At 47.8% G+C, this 19,559-nt stretch overlaps 1 protein-coding gene across 2 annotated transcripts in view; it reads left to right on the top strand.

Annotated features, from left to right (window-relative positions):
• CDHR2 (cadherin related family member 2) overlaps positions 1-19,559 on the top strand; it is a 45,663-nt gene that overhangs the window by 4,967 nt on the left and 21,137 nt on the right. For both annotated transcript variants that reach the window (XM_018050639.1, XM_018050640.1), the window contains exons 2-8: positions 10,023-10,089; positions 10,361-10,432; positions 14,973-15,112; positions 15,223-15,276; positions 16,520-16,609; positions 18,903-18,992; positions 19,392-19,517. In XM_018050639.1, coding sequence (XP_017906128.1) covers positions 10,023-10,089; positions 10,361-10,432; positions 14,973-15,112; positions 15,223-15,276; positions 16,520-16,609; positions 18,903-18,992; positions 19,392-19,517 — 639 coding nt within the window. The remainder of the gene's footprint in view (positions 1-10,022; positions 10,090-10,360; positions 10,433-14,972; positions 15,113-15,222; positions 15,277-16,519; positions 16,610-18,902; positions 18,993-19,391; positions 19,518-19,559) is intronic.

Genomic DNA, 19,559 nt, shown 5'->3' with positions numbered 1-19,559 from the left:
TGGGTGTTCCTTTCGTGGCAACGTTTGCTGTTCATCGCCGTGCTGTCTAAAGGCTGCCAAACATTCTGCCAAGCGCTTGGCTACATTTTTCTTAGCATTTGCTTGTGTTTCATATTTAGGTTACTTCCATTTTCCAAGGTTAGAAATCATCGCTTGTGAGGAACAACTTTTCTGCAAAAAGTTTCTTTATTTTAGGTTAGTTAGATTACTGGGTGTAAGAGGGCAAATGTTTTAAAGATTTTGAGTCCATAGCTGAACAGGGGTTTTCCTCTCCTGCTGGGATCTGAGGGGAAGGGGAGGGCTGCACCCTTTCCTCTGTGCACAGAAGAGACGGGAGCCTTGAGCTTGGAGAGCTCTGTTTGAATCCCACTCACTTTTAGCTGTGAGATCCTCAGTGGATCAGTCTGAGCCCCAGTTTCTCTGTCTGCCAAAGCAGATTAAATTATGTGACTTCCTAACATCCAGTCTCCAAAATATATCTCTACTTTCACCTTTCCTCTCCAGCCCTGGGACACATTTCAGTCCACTGGCACACAGAAGCTGAAAGATCTTTAAGAGAAGTAAATGAGTCCTGTCACTCTCCTGCTTCCCTGAAACAAGCTTCTGTTTATCTTAGAATAAAACAAAACATGTCTTACAGGGCCCAGCATGATCTGGCCCCTGTCTCCTTCTCCAACCCCATCTCCCACCCTCTCCATTCTGTCCCTGTGCCCCTCCCTCACAGTCCCTCTTTCAATTCCTGGGACATACCTCATTCTCACCTGATCCGGGGCCATCTCTTGTATTATTCATACAACCTGGAAGAACCCTGTAACAGTGATCTCCCTATCAAAGTAACATGAATATTTATTGTAAACATTCCAAATAATACTACAAGGTTTAGAACAAAAACCAGCCTCTGAGTTGCATTCAGTTCAGTCATTCAGTCATGTCCGACTCTTTGCCATCCCATGGACTGCAGCATGCCAGGCTTCCCTGTCCATCACCAACTGCCAGAGCTTACTCAGACTCATGTCTGTCGAGTCAGTGATGCCATCTAACCATCTCATCCTCTGTCGTCCCCTTTTCCTCCTGCCTTCAATCTTTCCCAGCATCAGGGTCTTTTCTAATGAGTCAGTTCTTCACATCAGGTGGTCAAATTATTAGAGCTTCAACTTCAGCATCAGTCCTTCATGCCAATGAATATTCAGGATTGATGTCCTTTAGGACTGACTGGTTTGATTTCCTTGCTGTCCAAGGGATTCTCAAGAGTCTTCTCCAACACCACAGTTCAAAAGCATCAATTCTTCAGTGCTCAGTTTTCTTTATAATCCAACTTTCACATCCATGCATGACTACTGGAAAACCCATAGCTTTGACTAGATGGACTTTTGTTGGGAAAGTAATGTCTCTGCTTTTTGATATGCTGTCTAGGTTGGTCATGGATTTTCATACAAGGAGCAAGTGTCTTTTAATTTCATGGCTGCAGTCACCATCTGCAGTGATTTAGGAGCCTGAGAAAATAAAGTCTGTCACTGTTTCCATTGTTTCCCCATCTATTTGCCATGAAGTGATGGGACTGGATGTCATGATCTTGTTTGAATGTTGAGTTTTAAGCCAACTTTTTCACTCTCCTCTTTCACTTTCATCAAGAGGCTCTTTAGTTCTTCTTTACTTTCTGCCATATGGGTGATGTCATCTGCATATCTGAGATCATTGATATTTCTCCTGGCAATCTTGATTCCAGCTTGTCCTTCATCCAGCCCAGCATTTTGCATGATGTACTCTGCATATAAGTTAAATAAGCAGGGTGACAATATACAGCCTTGACATACTCTTTTCCCAATTTGGAACCAGTCTGTTGTTCCATGTCTGGTTCTAACTGTTGCTTCTTGACCTGTATACAGATTTCTCAGGAGGCAGATAAGGTGGTCTGGTATTCCCATCTCTTTAAGAATTTCCACAGTTTGTTGTGATTCCCCACAGTCAAAGGCTTTGGCATAGTCAATAAAGCAGAAGTAGATGTTTTTCTGGAACTCTTGCTTTTTTGATGATCCAATGGATATTGGCAATTTGATCTCTGGTTCTTCTGCCTTTTCTAAATCCAACTTGTACATCTGAAAGTTCTTAGTTCATGTACTGTTGAAGCCTGGCTTAGAGAATTTTGAGCATTACTTTGATAGTGTGTGAGATGAGTGCAACTGTGCAGTAGCTTGAACATTCTTTGACATTGCCTTTCTTTGGGATTGGAATGAAAACTGACCTTTACCAGGCCTGTGGCCACTACTGAGTTTTCCAGATTTGCTGGTGTTTTGAGTGCAACACTTTAACAGCATCATCTTTTAGAATTTGAAATAGCTCAACTGGAATTCCATCACCTCCACTAACTTTGTTCGTAGTAGTGCTTCCTAAGGCCCACATGACTTCACATTTCAGGATGCTTTATTTCCATATTTTTGTTTGATTTGGTTTGGGTTTTTCAGTGTCTGGGTTTTTCAGCAGGTTTCCATGATTTGATGTGCTTGCTTGTTTCCATGGTGTAAATACTTCCATCCCTGCTGATTTCAAGCTGCAACATAGTCCCAATCAGTTTGCAAAATTCCTGAAACGATGGCAGCTTTCAGTACAACACCCTGGCTCTAAGTAAGAAGGAGACTCCACAAAGTTGACTGCGGACCTGTGGGACTTGCTTCCTGGATGTGGAAGGATCCAACAGAGGCCCCACATTTCAGAATCTGTGGGGGTTTTCTCTTAGGTGGGTCAGCTGTCTCTACTTTTTTATTTCTGGTTGTTGGGGGAGAGGTCATATTGGTCAGTGATCTTGGGACTGATTGGGGGAAAGGAGCTGAGGGAGTCACCATTTAGAGTGTGCTCTTTCACTTAACGCCCTGTCTTGCTATGGTGCCCCCATCTCCACCAGGCCAAGGGTCCCTGAATCTAGATCTGTCTGATTCAAACTCCCCAGGAAGCAGTCTCCTTGTGCTCTAGGGTGGGGATGAGGAAGTAATGTTTGGAATCTAATTGCTTCTTGTGCAGCCAGTCTCCTGCCTCCAGGCCACTCCACACCTCTGCTCCTGAGGGTCCTAAGCTTCCATCCTGCAGGCTTGCTGTGGTTTGGAGCTTGTTTCCTGGGCTTCCCTGGTGGTGCAGACAGCAAAGACTCCACCTGCAATGCAGGAGACCTAGGTTCAGTCCCTGGGCTGGGAAGATCCCATGGAGAAGGAAATGGCAGTATTCTTGCCTGGAGAATTCCATGGACAGAGGAGCCTGGCGGGCTCCAGGCCATAGTGTTGAAAAGTATCAGACATGACTGAGCGATTTTCACTTCACTGCCTGTGCGTGCTTCTTACCCCCATCCTTACTCTGGTGTGAACCATCATTAGCTTGATAAGGTGATCATCTCTCGTCAGTTCATTCCAATTCTAAACTCTTTACCATCATTTTGGTGGGGTTTCAAGAGGAAGGACGGTGTTGAACTGTCCATGTTTAACAGGAACCTCCCTCCACCACGCCTCACACAACATTTCTTCTCACCCCTCAGATCTCTGCTGACTCTTCACCTCCTCAGAGACTCCACCCAATGTGTTCCCATTATCCACTCCTGCAAAACAAGCCACACCAAGGCTCACTGGCAAACAGCAATAACAGTCCTTTATTATGCTGAGGAATCTGCCGTTTGGACAGGGCTCAGCAGGGATGGCTCACGGAGGAGGAAGGGCCATTTCAGGGTGGCTCACCTGCATGGCTTGCTTACGTAGGTGGGCTTTGCCTGTCAGCTGGAGCTTGAAGGGCCTGTGGGCCAGGCGCTTTGGTTCCTCTCCACATGAACCTTTCCATGGAGCTGCCTGGGATCCGGTACAGCATGGCTGCTGAGTCCCAAGAGGCAGGAAGGGGAAACTCCCAGTATCATGAGACCTGGGTCTGGAAACTGGCACAATAGAATAAATATTCTATTGATCAGTCAGTGAACCTGCCCAGATGTCTTAAGCATAAAACATGTAGATTTTTATTTTTTTAATTGAGATATAGTTGATGTACAATATTGTACGTTTCAGGTATAAAACATAGTGATTCATAACCTTCAAAGGTTATATTCCATTTCTAGCTATTACAAAATATTGGCTATATTCCCTGTGTTGTACAATATATCCTTTTAGCTTATTTGTTTTCTACCTAGTAGTTTGTACTTAGTCCCCTACCCTTTTCTTGCCCCTCCCCTTACCTGTCCCCACTGAGAAACACTAGTTTGGTCCTATATCTGTTTCTTTTTTGTTATGTTCACTAGTTTGTTTTATTTTTTAAATTCTGTATAAATTCTATATTGTATAGTGTTTGTCTTTCTCTGCCTGACATTTCATTTAGCGCAATACCCTCCAAGTCCACCCATGTTATTGCAAATGGCAAATTTTCATTCTTTTCTATGGATGAATAATATTCCATATACATGCCACATCTTTTTTATTCATTTATCTGTTGTTTGTTGATAGACAGGTTGCTTCCATATTTTGGCAATTGTATGTGATACTGCTGTGAACACTGGGTTGCATTTATCTTTTTGAATTAGTGTCCATTTTTTCAGATATATCCTCAGGAGTAGAATTTCTGGATCATATGGTAGTATTTTTTAGTTTTGGGGTACTATTTAATGGTACTTTAATGGTACTATTTTTAATTTTTTGAGAAACCTCCATGCTGTACTCCATAATGGCTGCGCCAATTCACATCCCACCAACAGTGCACAAGGGTCCCCTCTTCTCCACATTCTCGTCAACATTTGTTGTTTGTGTTCTTTTTGGTGATAGCTGTTCTGACAGTTGTGAAGTGATATCTCACTGTGGCTTTAATTTGCATTAATCTGAAGATGCTCAGTACTGAACATCTTTCTGTGTGCCTGTTGGCCATCTGTATGTCTTCTTTGGAAAAATATCTATTCTCATCTTCTGCCCATTCTTTAAATTTTTTTTTTTTATATTAAGTTGTGTGAACTGTTTATGTATTTTGGATACGAAGCCATCGTCAGTCACATCATTTACAAATATTTTCTCCTATTCCATACGTTGTCTTTTCTTTTTGTCAATGGTTTCCTTTTCTGTACAAAAGCTTTTAAGTTTAATTAGGCCCTGTTTGTTTATTTTTACTTCTGTTTCCTTTACTTTAGGAGACAGATCCAAAAAATATTGCTACAATTTATGTCAAAGAGTGTTCTGCCTATGTTTTTTCACAAGGAGATTTATGATTTCCAGTCTTGCATTTAGGTCTTTAATCCATTTTGAGTTTATTTTATATATGGTGTGAGAATTTTCTAATTTCATTCTTTCACATGTACCTATCCAATTTTCCCAGTGCTGGTTATTGAACAGACTGTCTTTTTTCCATTGTACATTCTTGTGGGGCTTTTTTTTCTTGACTGTGCTGCATGGCTTGTGGCAATTTAGTTCGCTGGACAGGAATTGAACCCAGGGCTTTGGCAGTGAAAGCTTGGCGTCCTAACCATTGAGCTGCCAGGTAATTTCCTGAGATTTTTAATTTATGCAGATGATGGAGTGATGACCTGGAGAAGCTAAACCCATTGAAGGAAGATTTTATTACTCACTGTTCCCTAGAGGAGAGGGGCTGCCACTCGATGCTGGGCCACATGGGGAAGCCCCAGGGTTAGCCAGGAGGCAGGAGGGGCCAGGGGAGAGCAGGCTCAGAGCGCTTACTGCGCTTTCCATGGGAAGGAAGGTGGGAAGGAAGCTGTAGGTTAAGCAGCTGAATAGGCTCAAGATTGGACAGTTTGCCTAATTTTGGCAGCTCATAGGAGTCCCCCTTAGTCATCTAGAACCTGGCGCTGGGGAGATTTAAAGCACCAGGAATATTGACTTGGTGTGTGAGAGTTGATAAAGGTGGCAGTTGGGAGTACAGGCTTTGAATTGGTTGGTTTATAAGCAGGCAAATCATTTGTTATCTCTAGGACTTAGCTAGTTCTGAGATGGGCAAGCAGCCTCTCCCAGATCAGCAAGGCCTCTGAGATGTTAAATCATAAAATACAGAAAAGAAAAACACGATGAATGCACCAGATTCAAGTGGAGCCGTTCTCATCTACTGCTAGGAGGAATGTTAGAAAGTCTACAGCCCAATTTATCTGCCAGACCACCTAAGGTCGTGTCCCTTTACTGTACCCTCACAATGCCCAAATTCTCTTCCTTCATAGCACTTAGTGCAGTAAACAATTAGACAATATTTTCCTTGCTTGTTTGAAACTGAAAGTGTTAGTCGTCTGACTCTTGGTAACCCAATAGACTGTAGCCCGCCAATCTCGTCTGTCCATGGAATTCTCCAGGCAAGAATAGCAGAGTGGGTTGCCATTCCCTTCTCCAGGGGCTCTTCCCAACCCAGGGACTGAACCCAGATCTCCTGCATTGCAGGCAAGTTCCTTACCATCTGAGCCACGAGGGAAGCCTTGACTGTTACACTCACCATTGTATACCCAGTGCTGAGAGCAAGGTCTGGCACATTGTGGATCTGGGACAGCCAATAAGTATTTGTTAGGGGAATGGATGGATAGGTCAGGGCACTCAGCACGTAGCAGGTGCACCAGAATGTCGGCGTATTTTTTTCCGCGTGGCTGTGTCAGGTCTCAGCTGTGGCACATGGGGTCTTCGCTGAGATCTGTAAGGTCTTTCCTTGTGGTGAATGGGCTCTCTGTTGCGGCATGTGGGCTCCAGACTGCATGGGCTCAGTTGCTCCATGCACGTGGTCTTAGTTCCCCAATCAGAGATTGAACCCATGTGCCCTGCTTTGGAAGGTAGATTCTCTCTCTGTTTCTTTCATTAACTAATTAATTAATTTTTGGCTGCATTGGGTCTTCGTTGCTGCGTGGGCTTTCTCTAGCTGTGGCGAGCAGGGGCTAAGCTTTGTTGCGGTGCACTGGCTTCTCATCGTGATAGCGTCTCTTGTTGCGGAACTTGGGCTCTGAAGCACAGGCTCTCGTTCTGACACATGGACTTAGTTGCTCTGCAACATGTGGGACCCTCCAAGACCAGGGATTGAACCAGTGTCCCCTGCATTGGCAGGTGGATTCTTTACCACTGGACCACTCAGGAAGTCCTGTTAGCAGATATTTAAAATTACCAACCCTGTCAATGCCTCAGCAGGTCTGGGCAAAGTGGGGGCAAAGATAACTCTGAATTAAGGGGGAAGGCTCAGGCTGGAACTTGATGGCAGGTTGCGGCAAGTCAAACCCAGAACAGAGTAGCCAGATTGGAGCCAGGGTCCCTCTGGCCATCTCAGGGCCACTGACTGAGAGGGGCTTATGAAGTGACCAAGGCTGGCCAGGGCAGAATATGAGGTGTGCCTTTATTCCTCCATGATAATAAGAAAAAAAAATTGCTGATGTTTTTGGCTCACTTACTTTGAGCCAGGCACAGTGGAAGCCTCCCACAGACCTTGTACTGTAGGTGCTATTATTATTTCCAGTTTACAGATGGGGGAGCTGAGACCCAGAAAGGTTAAGTTGCTTGCCCAAGATTACACTGAATTTGCACCCAAGCTCTCTAGCCTATATGCTTACCTCTCACACCTGGCCCCTCTCTCAGGTGTGTTCCACGTCAGGCCACTGGGGTTACAGTGATTCACAGGCACACTCATTCATTCAATTCAGAAATGACCCCTAAGCTTGCTGTGGGCTCATTCCTGAGTTTGGTCCTGGGATCAGAGAGATGAATCAGACCTGGACCTTACCTTCACATCTCTCCTGGTCTGAAAGGGAGAGGCTGATCTGCAAAAAGATAATGGGCCCTGAGAGCCACAGAGTTCAGGCTGGGATCTGAGCAGCACCTCGTGAGGTCTCTGGGCTGGTACAGGAATTCAGCTCCTCCCTGGAACATTGAACGGAAAATAACCCTGCAACTGCTCACCAGGGAGGACCAGGCAGCAAGGAGAGGGAGGGCATTCCAGAAAGAGGACACTTCATATGCAGAGTAAGGGAAAGCAGGGTGGTCTCCTAGGGAGAGGTGTGAGGGAGGGAGGCAGGGCATGGTTAGAGAGGAAGCTGGGCAAGGGAGGGGGGCGGCAGGAGGGCAGTGGCGGCAGCTCTCAGGGTGTGGATGGTCCCTGTGAAGCCTTTTTGTGCAGTTTGGCAAAAGGAGCCATTGTAAGGTTTGCAGCAGGCGAGAGAGGTGATTAGAGGAAGTGAGGAGGGATAATTTTGGCTGAGAGGACTGGATTAAAGAGAAGGAAGGGAAGGAGCCCTTGAGGAGGGCTGAGCCGGAGAGAGAAGAAGCCTGCTGTAGGATGGAGAATAAATGTAAGATTTGCAGGAATTGGATTGAAAGCAGGGCATTCAGGAGAGGGGACATCAAGGGTGATGGGGAAGTGGGTGTCCCTGAGGTGGGAACTCAGAGGAGGGGTGGGCGGTGGGAGGGAGAGGCCTTCTGGTTTCTGGTCAAGGTTCAGCTCTGGAAGCCTTTCTGCTCTCCACGGAGGGCCTGTCATATGGAGCCCGCTGTGGGTTGGGGTCCCTCCCTCTTGGTTTCCTCAGAGCTTTGGAGCCAGGCTCCTCTGGAAAATGGCAGGCCACTGGCCTCAGCCACACTGGGGCAGGACAGGGAGCTGCCTGGGACCCAGTTAGGGTGCCTGACAATGACCGCGTTCTTTGGGGTACTTTTATTTTTATTTATTTATTGATTTTTAGGGCTTCCCTGGTGGCCCTAATGGTAAAGAACCCTCCTGACAATGCAGGAGATGCAAGAGATGTGGGTTTGACCCCTGGGTCGGGAAGATCCCCTGGAGGAGGGCACGACAACCCACTCCAGTATTCTTGCCTGGAGAATCCCCACGGACAGAGGAGACTGGCAGGCCACAGTCCACGGGGTCACAAAGAGTCAGACAGGACTGAAGTGACTTAGCACACATGCACGCATTTATTCTTAACTGAAGGACAATTGCTTTACAGTATTGCATTGATTTCTACCAAACATCAGCATGAATCAGCCATAGTTTTGCGCACTTTACAGCTTCAATTTATCTTTGGAAAAGTTCACATATTCACTTAGCACACAATTCAAAAGGCACAAAAGGCTATACAGTACGACGTCCTGTTTTATGGAATAATTACACAGATGCAGGCGCACACTTTCTTGACAGAGAGCAAGGAACGTCTGTGAAACTGTCTTGCTCTCCCTTGGCTTTGGTGCCCATCATCTTTGGGGATGAAAGAACCTTGGCACTTCAGGCATCTCTTGATGATAGTGAATCCAAGTTCCCCTCTTTCTGGATGAAGGACAGCTTGCAACGTAAGACGACCAAGAAGACTGGGCCAGGCAGGGTCTTCCAAAGGTCCCTGCCCAGCTCTCAGTCAGCAAGAGGAGCATAGAGTCCTTCCCATACTGACTTGACCAGGGACCTCTCTGCTACGGGCATCTTCCAGGGCTGGGGTTCCGTGGAGCACACTTTGAGAAAGGATGCCAAGGCCGCCATGTATTGTGTCAGCAAGTAGGGCAAAGGCCCCCGCCCACCCGTCGAGTCTCTGGATGGTCCTGGACAAGCCACAGTCCCTCTCTAGGCCCCTGATTTTGAAGGACACTATTAGCTTGGACACTTCAAATAGGCAGGGCAGCGCAGTGGTTGAGGGAATGGATTCTGAAGTCCACCTGTGTTCAGAGCAGGGTCTTGACGCTGACTCTGTGTGGCCTCAGGCAAGCCCCCTCCTCTCTCAGACTTGGTTCTTTAGCAGTCACTTTGTCGTTGCAGGAATAAGATTGTGCATCCAGTCTGTCTGGGGCCAGGCCTGCTACACAGTGGACCCTGAACTCTGGGGTCAAGTTCAGGCTCAGTCTCAGGCTGAAGCTCTAGACCAGGCCCAGCTACCCTGCCCTCCCTCTCATGCCACCCCCGCTTCCCCTCCCGGGGCACATCTGGCAAATGGGCAGAGTTTGATAGGGGCCTGGGGGAGAACCTTGAGTGATGGTGGTGAGTGGGCCAGGGCTGGACCCACAGACAAGGCTCCACCAGACGAGGGAGGCCTGGGTTCCGGAGCCCTTTCCTGGCGTCTCTTCCCACAGGTCCCTCCAGACATGATGGGGTGGCCGTGGCTGTCCTGCCTCTTGCTTCCTGCCCTTGTGGTGTCTGGTAGGTACCTCCCCTCTCCCATCAGCACTAACGAGGGGCCCTCAGCAGAACTCTCTAGAAGGGCGGGCTGCTGCTCCATCAGCAAAAACCTAGTTCCTACGGCCCAGCTCTGTGCTTGGCTGCCGTGGGAGGCCTGGGGAGGAATCCAGCCCCAGACTGGTGAGCTGGGCTGAAGGCTGGCTGCTGGGACTGGGACAGGCTCCCATGGGGGTAGATGGGGTTCAGTCTTTCCAGAGGTGTCCCAATGTCCCTGCACCCCTTGTCCCTGCAGTGGCAGCCAATACGGCCCCAATGTTCGTGGCCAACATGTCGGCAGTGAGTCTGCCCGAAGACCTGCCAGTCGGTGAGTACGAGTTCCTGTGCCCAGATCGTGCCAAACCCTTACCCATAAGAGGGCCCGGGGTCCCCTGTGGGCTTGCTCCCCATCCCTGCGGCTCCACAGCACCTCATGCGGCAAAGATGGCCTGAAGGGAGTTTGTTCCAGAAGTTTCTTCTTTTCAGCTCTTTGGTCAAAGACCCTCACACAGCATCAAATAATTAAGACCCACCCCAAGAGAACACCCCTCCTGCTTCCCATCTCTTTCAGGCTTTCTGATTTCCCTAGGGAGAAAGTACCCATTTGGTACCATTCTTCTTCTTCTATCTCTCTCACTTGCTCATCTTCCTCCATCCCTTGCTATTTTTTTTTTTTTTCTTAAACAGACAGAGAGCAGACTTGAGGCTCAGCGCCTTTCATGGACACATCTCATCAGAAGTCGACACTTTTGCTTTGCTTTTGTTGTCTTTGTAGAGTTATCTTCCATCTGTGGCGAGTGAGACAGGTTTTCCATGTACAGTAACAATCTAAAGTTCGCTTCTAAAATGAATGTATTTGCATCAAATAGTAAGTCAGTTAAAAGCGGGGTCATAAATAATGAGACACGGTTGGTAGCAAAGATCTTGGCAGTGCAGAGGAGTGAATGACGTTCACAAAGCATTGTTTTGGATGAAGCCACAGGGACTGGATGCCAAATTCCCAGCAGGCAGGATGGGGGTTGAAGAAGCTGAAAGGATAGATGGCTGCATTCACTGGGATATAGGGTCAGCTGCGCAGAAAGTGTTAGTCGCTCAGTCGTGTATGACTCTTTGTGATCCACGGACTGCAGACCCCCAGGCTCCTCTGTCCATGGAATTCACCAGGTGAGAATACTGGAGTGGGTAGCCATTCCCTTCTCCAGGGGACCCTCCCAATACAGGGATGGAACCCAGGTCTCCTGCACTGCAGGCAGATTCTTTACTGTCTGAGCCACCAGGGAAGCCCTAGCTGCTCATAACAGACCCCAAATAATAGAAGTGTAAACAAGGCCAAGGTTTACTGTTCTCTTACATAGTCTCCCAGAGCAGTGAATTCAGGGCTGCTGGAGGGTCTGTTCAGTCAAGCTGGTTCTTGCTCTCTGCTTTGGGTGTCAGGGACCCTCCTTCCATTTCTAGGTTCTGCCTCCCCTGTGGCGTGGACTTCATCCACAGGGTCCCAGATGGCTAGTGCCACACCCTATTCCTGTGAGAAGTTGCGGGGAGGAAAGGGCCAGGAAGGCTCACTTCTTTCTCCCAAGGACAGGCCTCCAGATTTCACCCACGTTGTTTCTGCCCACATCTCATTGGCCAGAACTTAGCTTCATGCCCTAGCTGAAAGGCGACTGGAGAAATGAGGGCTTTTGTTATTTCAGTCACCCATGTGCCCAGCTCAAACTCTGGGGTTCTATTTGTCTAAGAGAAAAGGGGGTGTGAATACTGGGGAACAATTTAGTCCTTGTTGCAGTGTCAGATATCCAAAGCTACAAGATGACGCAAGAGACGGCGTCAAGAAAGCTGAAATCCAGAGTCTGCCTTGGGGTCCAGAAGCCCAGGTCTGGGTACACGAAGAGAGGGTGGGCGATGGGCTTTGCAGCCACAAGGGCTACATCCATTTGCATGTGGCTTTCAGGACAGCATAAGGGTTATATTGATAAAGATTTAGAGGCCAAGATGAGGGAGGTGATAGTCTCACTAAATCCTGAGATGGCACAATCCTCCCTGGAGGACTGGGCTGAGGTTAAACTATTCGATATCTATGAATGCAACAGAGAAGTAGTATATACGTGTTAATGGTATTTTACACACGTTTTCATAGCTGTTTCAGTTCAGTTCAGTCGCTCAGTCGTGTCCAACTCTTTGCAACCTCATCAATCACAGCACGCCAGGCCTCCCTGTTCATCACCAACTCCCGGAGTTCACTCAGATTCATGTCCATCAAGTTAGCGATGCTATCCAGCCATCTCATCCTCTGTCGTCCCCTTCTCCTCCTGCCCCCAATCCCTCCCAGCATCAGAGTCTTTTCCAGTGAGTCAACTCTTTGCATGAGGTGGCCAAAGTACTGGAGTTGCAGCTTTAGCATCATTCCTTCCAAAGAAATCCCAGGGCTGATCTCCTTCAGAATGGGCTGGTTGGATCTCCTTACATGGATAAACACACACACACACACACACACACACACACACCCTTCCAAACAAATGTCACAAATACATGTAATCCAAATGCCCTCATGATCTCCACTCTCTTGGGTAACCCTTTAAAATCAAGTAGGATCTCAGCCAGACCAAATGAGGGTCTTTTTAAAATATATAATTTACTTATTTATATGTTTTGGTTGTGCTGGGTCTTTGTAGCTGCATGCAGGCTTTCTCTAGTTGTGGCAAGAGGGGGCTACTCCTCATTGTGGTGCTCGGGCTTCCCCCTGTGGGGCTTCTCTTGCTGTGGAGCGCAGGCTCCGGGCACACAGGCTGCAGTAGTTACAGCAGGCTGGCTCAATAGTTGTGGCTTACAAGCTTAGTTGCTCCGTGGAGTGTGGACTCTTCCCGGACCAAGGATCACATCCGTGTCCCCTGTTGGCAGGCAGATTCTTATCCACTGTACCACCAGGGAAGTCCAGGGGTCTTTTCTTCTGTAACCCTGGGGCCCCCTCTCTGGGCTTTCTTAAACCAAGGGGCAATTTTTTCCTTTCTGAGATGAATTCCATGGCTCTCTAGGGATGAGAAAGCATTTTCAGTCAGGTTTTAAAAAATGTTATTTAGACCTTTTATTTTGAAGTATAGTATATGTAAATGTACAGGGAAGTACACTCCCTGGCGGCTCAGATGGTAAAGAATCTGCCTGCAGTGCGGGAGACCCAGGTTCGACCCCTGTGTTGGGAAGATTCCCTGGAGGAGGGCATGGCAACCCACCCCAGTATTCTTGCCTGGAGAATCCCCTTGGACAGAGGAACCTGACGGGCTACTGTCCATGGGGTTTCAAAGAGCTGGACCTGACTGAGACACTTTCACTTCAACCGCCAGGAACACCTACACCTCAACCCCCTCTCTCCCCTTCTCGTCACTCTCCATCCTGCATAAGACCTGTTTTCCTGACACTAACACAGGTTAATAGTTTAGTTCTGTCAAGCAGACTCTTTTTTTTCCAGACTTTAAAAAATACATTGTATTTTAAATATCAAATTCGAGTTTAGTGACAGAGACCTAATATATGTCTTTTATTTCATAGCTCTTATTATTTGTTACATTTGACTTTTCTCAGGCAGACTTTTAGAAAAGCATTTTCTCCCTGATCCATCTTTCTGTGACCAGGGACACGTGTACAGAGAAAAATTTATACCCACCCACTCACCTCCCATATTTCCTTGAGTATAAGAGCCATATCAGTTTATACCTTGGCATTTCTGAGTCAGGATGTATCTTATATTTGAGATAGTCACTTAACACAGAATGACTCCCCACCCTCATCCCAGCATGCCAACTTTACAGGGTGTCTCAGAGCAGAGGAAACGCAACGTAGACACCAACATTTTCCTAGCCCGATGGTCTTCCTGGAGGAGGGGGGCTGGGTGGGAAGAGACCGAGGTTTCCAAGGAGTTTCTGGAAGAGGCAAGACTGACCAAAGAGCAGGCTCCAGGTGTGTTGCCCAGACTGTCCCTGAAGGGCCATTGTGGGCAAGAAAGAGCAAGCTGGTTCTCTGGGACACTCAGGCTTCAGGCTGACCCCACCATCACGTCACCATTCTAGCATTTTTGCCTTTGTGGGCCTCTTCCATAATTAAAAAGAACAAGATATAATTGATATACAATGTGATATTAGCTTCAGGTGTACAACATACTGGTATATTTGTATATATTTCAAAATAATTACCTCAATAAGTCTAGCTAATATCTGTTACCACACATAGTTACAGAATATTTTTCCCTTGCTGTGAGAACTTTTAAGACCTACTCTCTCGGCAACTTTCGAATACCAAATACAGTATTATTAATTATAGTCACCATGCTGTACATCGTATCCCCAGGATTTATTTATTTTATAACTGAAAATTTGTACCTTTTGACCCACTTCACCCATTGTTCAGTCTCCTCACCCCACGTCTGGGAACCACCAGTCTGCTCTCTGAATCAATGAACTTGGATTTCTGGTTTCAGATCCCACGTGTGCGTGAGATCATCATACAATATCTGTCTTTCTCTGACTTTTTTCCCTTAGCTGAATGCCCTCTTCAGGTCCATCCACGTTGCAAATGGCAAGACTTCATTCTTTTTTTTATGGCTGAAAATATTCCATTTTGTACGAAATGTACAAAATACTCACACACACACGTGTACCTCATCTTCTTTATCCACTCATCCATGGGTAGACATCCGCTGACACACACACGTGTACCTCATCTTCTTTATCCACTCATCCATGGGTAGACATCCGCTGATGTCTTGGCCCTCCTAATTTTAAAAGAAGTTAAATGTACCTGCGGGCCTCGTGGGCAGCTTGGACAGGCCAGCATCAAGCTAGGTGGCCGTGGACCCTGGGCATTTCCTGTCCCGTCTGCAGGTGCCGAGGCCTTCTGGTTGGTAGCTCAGGACCAAGAAAATGACGAGCTGGAATATGGGATTAGTGGCTCCAATGCCTACTTCTTTAGTGTCACTTCAAATACTGGGGAAGTGAAACTGGCCAGCCTTCTGGACTATGAGGTAAAGGAAAACAGCTTGGGAAGGCCTTCTGAGGGGCAGGGTGGTGGGCAGGGCCCTGGTGGATACCCAAACAGGGCTCACCTTGGTGCCTGTCTCTCTGCCCACTGCAGACACTCTACTGGTTCGCCATCACCATCTCCGTGAGCGACAGCTACAACAACCGAGTGAGTCAGCAGGGGGAGGGAAGGGTGACGGTCCCAGGATCAGAGGACAGGGGCCCGAGGGTCCACGGCTAGTGGTGTCCCGACCTCAGACAAGCAGAGTGAGCCTCAGCTAACAAAAAACAAATTGAATGTTTATTTTTATCAAAATTATACTTGTCCCTTTTTCATCATACAGTATTACCAAGATTTTAGTATTTACTACTAATTTGTTTTAATTATATGCATATGTGTATGTATATTTATGGTATATCTATTTTGCATATCTACTGCTTATACTGTTTGTATATTTGTATATCTACTGTTATCATGAATTGCATTATTAATTCATATTAATGCATGTACTAATAAGAAAACAGATGCCAAATAACTCCCTACCTTCTCTCCACTGAGATCATCATCTTCATCTCCTTTGACTAATGGGCTGGTCTCAGTGTTCATGTTTCTCAATAACACGCTTATACAGCTACGTCTGTGTCTGTGAAAGTTGGGCGTTTTCTCTTTATGACCTATTCCTTAAAACCTATGCATTAAAAGATGACTTGGATATTCATAATTACTTTCTCTCTGTAAGACAGATACTTTCTCTCTGTAATACTTCCCAACCCACTCCCATCTAAAGTATCCACCATCACTGTGTTTTTCATCCCTTGCTAAGCACGGGCATACATATACGCATCCATAGCAGAAAGATTGTAGTTTTTGGTGTATTTTCTTAAACCCGAATGGAATCCTGCTGCCTTTATGGTCTTGCACTGACTTGTCCACTCAACAATCAGCTTTGGAGCCTTTCTGAATCTGCACACAAGTCTCCCATTTCCTGTGTGTCTATGGCCCATTGTGGGGACCTACCATGGTGCTTAGTTGGTCTCCTCAACACTTACGTTGTTCACAGCTTTATTTTGTGGCTAACAAAGCTAAAAGGAAGATTCTTGTAATAAGACTGCTATGTCTTAGATTTCTTAAATGACCTAATGTACTCTCCAGTGGTTCGGCAAACACGTGGGAAGAGAGAGAGAGACTAAATAAGGGGTAAATCTGCATGAAGAGTATCAGGAGTTCTTTGTTCTGTACTTGCAACTTTTCTGGCATTTGAAATGGTATCAAACAAAGAATCAACCCAGACACTGCCTGATTGTTCTCCTGAGACGCTATGCCAACTTGCATTCCTGTCCAGGCACTCCCGAATTTGTTTTCTCAAACCCCCACGTTTTCTGGCTCACCTGGGCTTGCTTCTCACTTGCAGGTGCAGAGGGAAATGCAGGTGATCGTAGAGGACAGAAACGACAACGCGCCTGTTTTCCAGAGCATAAGCTTCTCCACCAACGTCAGCGAGGTAACATCTGCCTTACCAGGGTGGGTGTATAGAATGCAGACCTCCCACAAATCTGCTCAGAGTGGAAAGGACCGGAGACAGTCAGCAGGTCATCCAGGATTGGGAAGAGTGCCTCCTAGAAAGGGCAGCCGCAGGAACCAAATTCAGGGGGTTGCATGTGACCCCATGTACAATAGTTACAAGCAACATTTTTCAATCCATCACACTGGATTGGAGTTCTTTAAGTTATGATCATCCCAGGTGGAGAGGAAGAAATTGATTTTCTCATGTGTCTGGACATGTGAATGGTCTATCTGGCTTCAAACATGGCTGGATCTAGGCACTCGAGCCAGTCATCAAGAAGAGACTTCTTTCCACCTTGCACCTTTGTGATTCTTGTTGCCTTCATCCTGGGCCTGGGGGGAAGTTCTCTCTCGTGATGATGAAAGTGCCCCCAGCAGCTCCAGGCTCACATCCCACTGGCTTTGAATTGCAACACAGACTGTCTCTTTCTCAGTGGTCCCAACCCACACCCCAGGGCTGACTCTCACTGACCCATTTTGGGTCACGTGCACATGCCAGCATTGTTTGCTGGGCTTCCCAGGTGGCTCTAGTGGTAAAGAATCCACCTGCAATGCAGGAGATATAAGAGACCCAGGGTTGATCCCTGGGTGGGGAAGATCCCCTGGAGAAGGAAATGGTAACCCACTCTAGTATTCTGGCTTGGAAAATCCTGTGGACAGAGGAGCCTGTTGGGCTACAGTCCATGGGGTCACAGAGTCGGACATGACTGAAGCGACCTAGCATGCATGCATGTCCATCAGCTGAGGGGTGCGGCATGCTCCAGTTGTCAAAGTTGGCATCATGGGCCTTCCCCTTCAGCAAGGGTGGCAGCTTGACTTGAACTGCTTGGGCAGGGAGGAGGTTCTCCAGTGGTCCACAAGCAGGAAACACACCACTCCTGAGTTTTCATTACTACACGGATTCAAAGACCTGAGGGGTGTGCCCTACCCCCCAGGCCAGACAAGAGGCTGGTGAGGCCCAGACAGACCTTCAACACGCTCTGATCGAATGCCTACTATGTGTCTGGCACTGTCCTTGGTGCTGAAGATATCTGGAGATGATAGACTTGGTTGCCACCCTCAGTAGCTCACATTGTAGTGAAGATCACAGATACTAATGAACAAAACATTAAACAGATAGGATTATTTCAGAGGGTATTGTGCTCAGTGAAGAGCCTAATGGGCTGCTTACAGGTTGAGCCAGTCAGGAAAGTCTTCTCTGGGTGGGTGACATCTGAGCAGAACTAAATGTCAAGGAGCCTGCCTGGGCTGCTTCAGGAAAAGGATTTTCCAGGCAGGGAATAGCAACTGCTCTGAGGTGTGAATCATCCTGGAGAGTTGTAGGCATAGCAAGAAAGCAGCTGTGGAAGGAGGGTGGAGTGTGAGGAACAGGTGAGGTCAGAGAGGTGGGCCTGACCCCAGAGGTCCATGGAGGCAGTCTGGACTATATTCTGAGTGGAATGGGGGAACCACTGGTGGATTTTGAGCATGAGAGTGATGCGGTCTGGTTCAGGATTTTCAGAGATCTCTCTGGCCCCCTTGTGGAATTAGTGAGTGTGTGGACAGGTCCTGGGGCAAAGGCATCCAAAAGAAACTTTCAGCTCTGAAGAGTACTGTCTGCAACCTGGGCTGGAGGCTACAGAGAACCCACAGGGAAGTTTAAGCAGGGGAGTGGCAAAACCTGAGTTCTGGAATGATCATTTATACTGGCCCTGAGGGGCTCAGCAAATCAGAAGCTAGTTCATGTGGTGAGGGGGCTGCATTGGAGAGAGGAGACAGGGGAACTCTGCTTCCTGCCGATGTCCAGATGCCCCCAGAGGCCCAGCCCAGGGGAAGAAAAGGGGGCACCTGTGGAACAAACACTGGGCTTCAGGTTCTGGAAGGTCTGTCACGCTCCCCGTGGTAGGGCTGTGGGCCCTGGAACTCCAGGTTGGAGCATGTGCTTGGGCATGAAGCAAATGGATTGGAAAAAAAAAAAGAAAGAAAATGGATTGGAACTCAGAGTTGATGAAACCTTTTGTTATAGAGGGACTTCCCTGGTGGCTCAGAGGTTAAAGCATCTGCCTACAATGTGGGAGACCTAAGTTCAATCCCTGCGTCGGGAAGATCCCCTGGAGAAGGAAATGTCAACCCACTCCAGTATTCTTGCCTGGAGAATCCCATGGACAGAGGAGCCTGGTGGCCTCAGTCCACAGGGTCGCAAAGAGTCGGACACGACTGAGAGACTTCACTTTCACTTTCTTTTGTTACAGACCCTGCCGGTGGGCTCCGTGGTGTTATCTGTGCTGGCCACGGACAAAGACACAGGCTCGTCTGGCGCGGTGGTATACTCCATAGAAAATGTGAGTGTGTATGGTCCACGTGGGAGTGTGGGCGCTGCCGCTCCTCGTGGCCACCAGGGGGCAGCATCTCCCACACAACCTGCAGGCACCTTGCAGACCAGGAGCTCTGCCATGGCCCAGCCCTGGTCCCCACACCGTCCTCTGGCCCCCTCTGGCCCCATTTGGTCAGTCGCCTAAGAAGGGTACCTGCTGAAGACCGAACCCTTCTCCCCACCCTCTCACCCAGAGTGCTGAGGCAGTATTTCGCCCACTTCTCAGAGGCAGAAACTGAGTATCAGAGAGGTTATGTGACCTGGTGAGGTCAAGAGCAGAGCCAGGATTCGACCCCAGGCCTCTGAGAGCAGGTCCTGGGGGCAGAGCCATCCTGGGGCAGCCTGGCCTGACTGTGCTGTGCCTCAGGTCATTCCTGCCACGGAGGGCAGTGAGTACCTCTTCAGGATCCTTCCCAATGGTTCCATCATCCTCAATGGCAGCCTCAACTACAACAGCAAGAGTTCCTTCTACCAGCTGGAGCTGAAGGCCTGTGTGAGTGGGGGCGCTGGAGGGGGCCGGGGGCATGGGGACCCG

The sequence above is a fragment of the Capra hircus genome, chromosome 7, assembly GCF_001704415.2.
Source record: "Capra hircus breed San Clemente chromosome 7, ASM170441v1, whole genome shotgun sequence".
Classification (NCBI taxonomy): domain Eukaryota; kingdom Metazoa; phylum Chordata; class Mammalia; order Artiodactyla; family Bovidae; genus Capra; species Capra hircus.
This window is presented reverse-complemented; position numbering and strand designations above follow the sequence as displayed.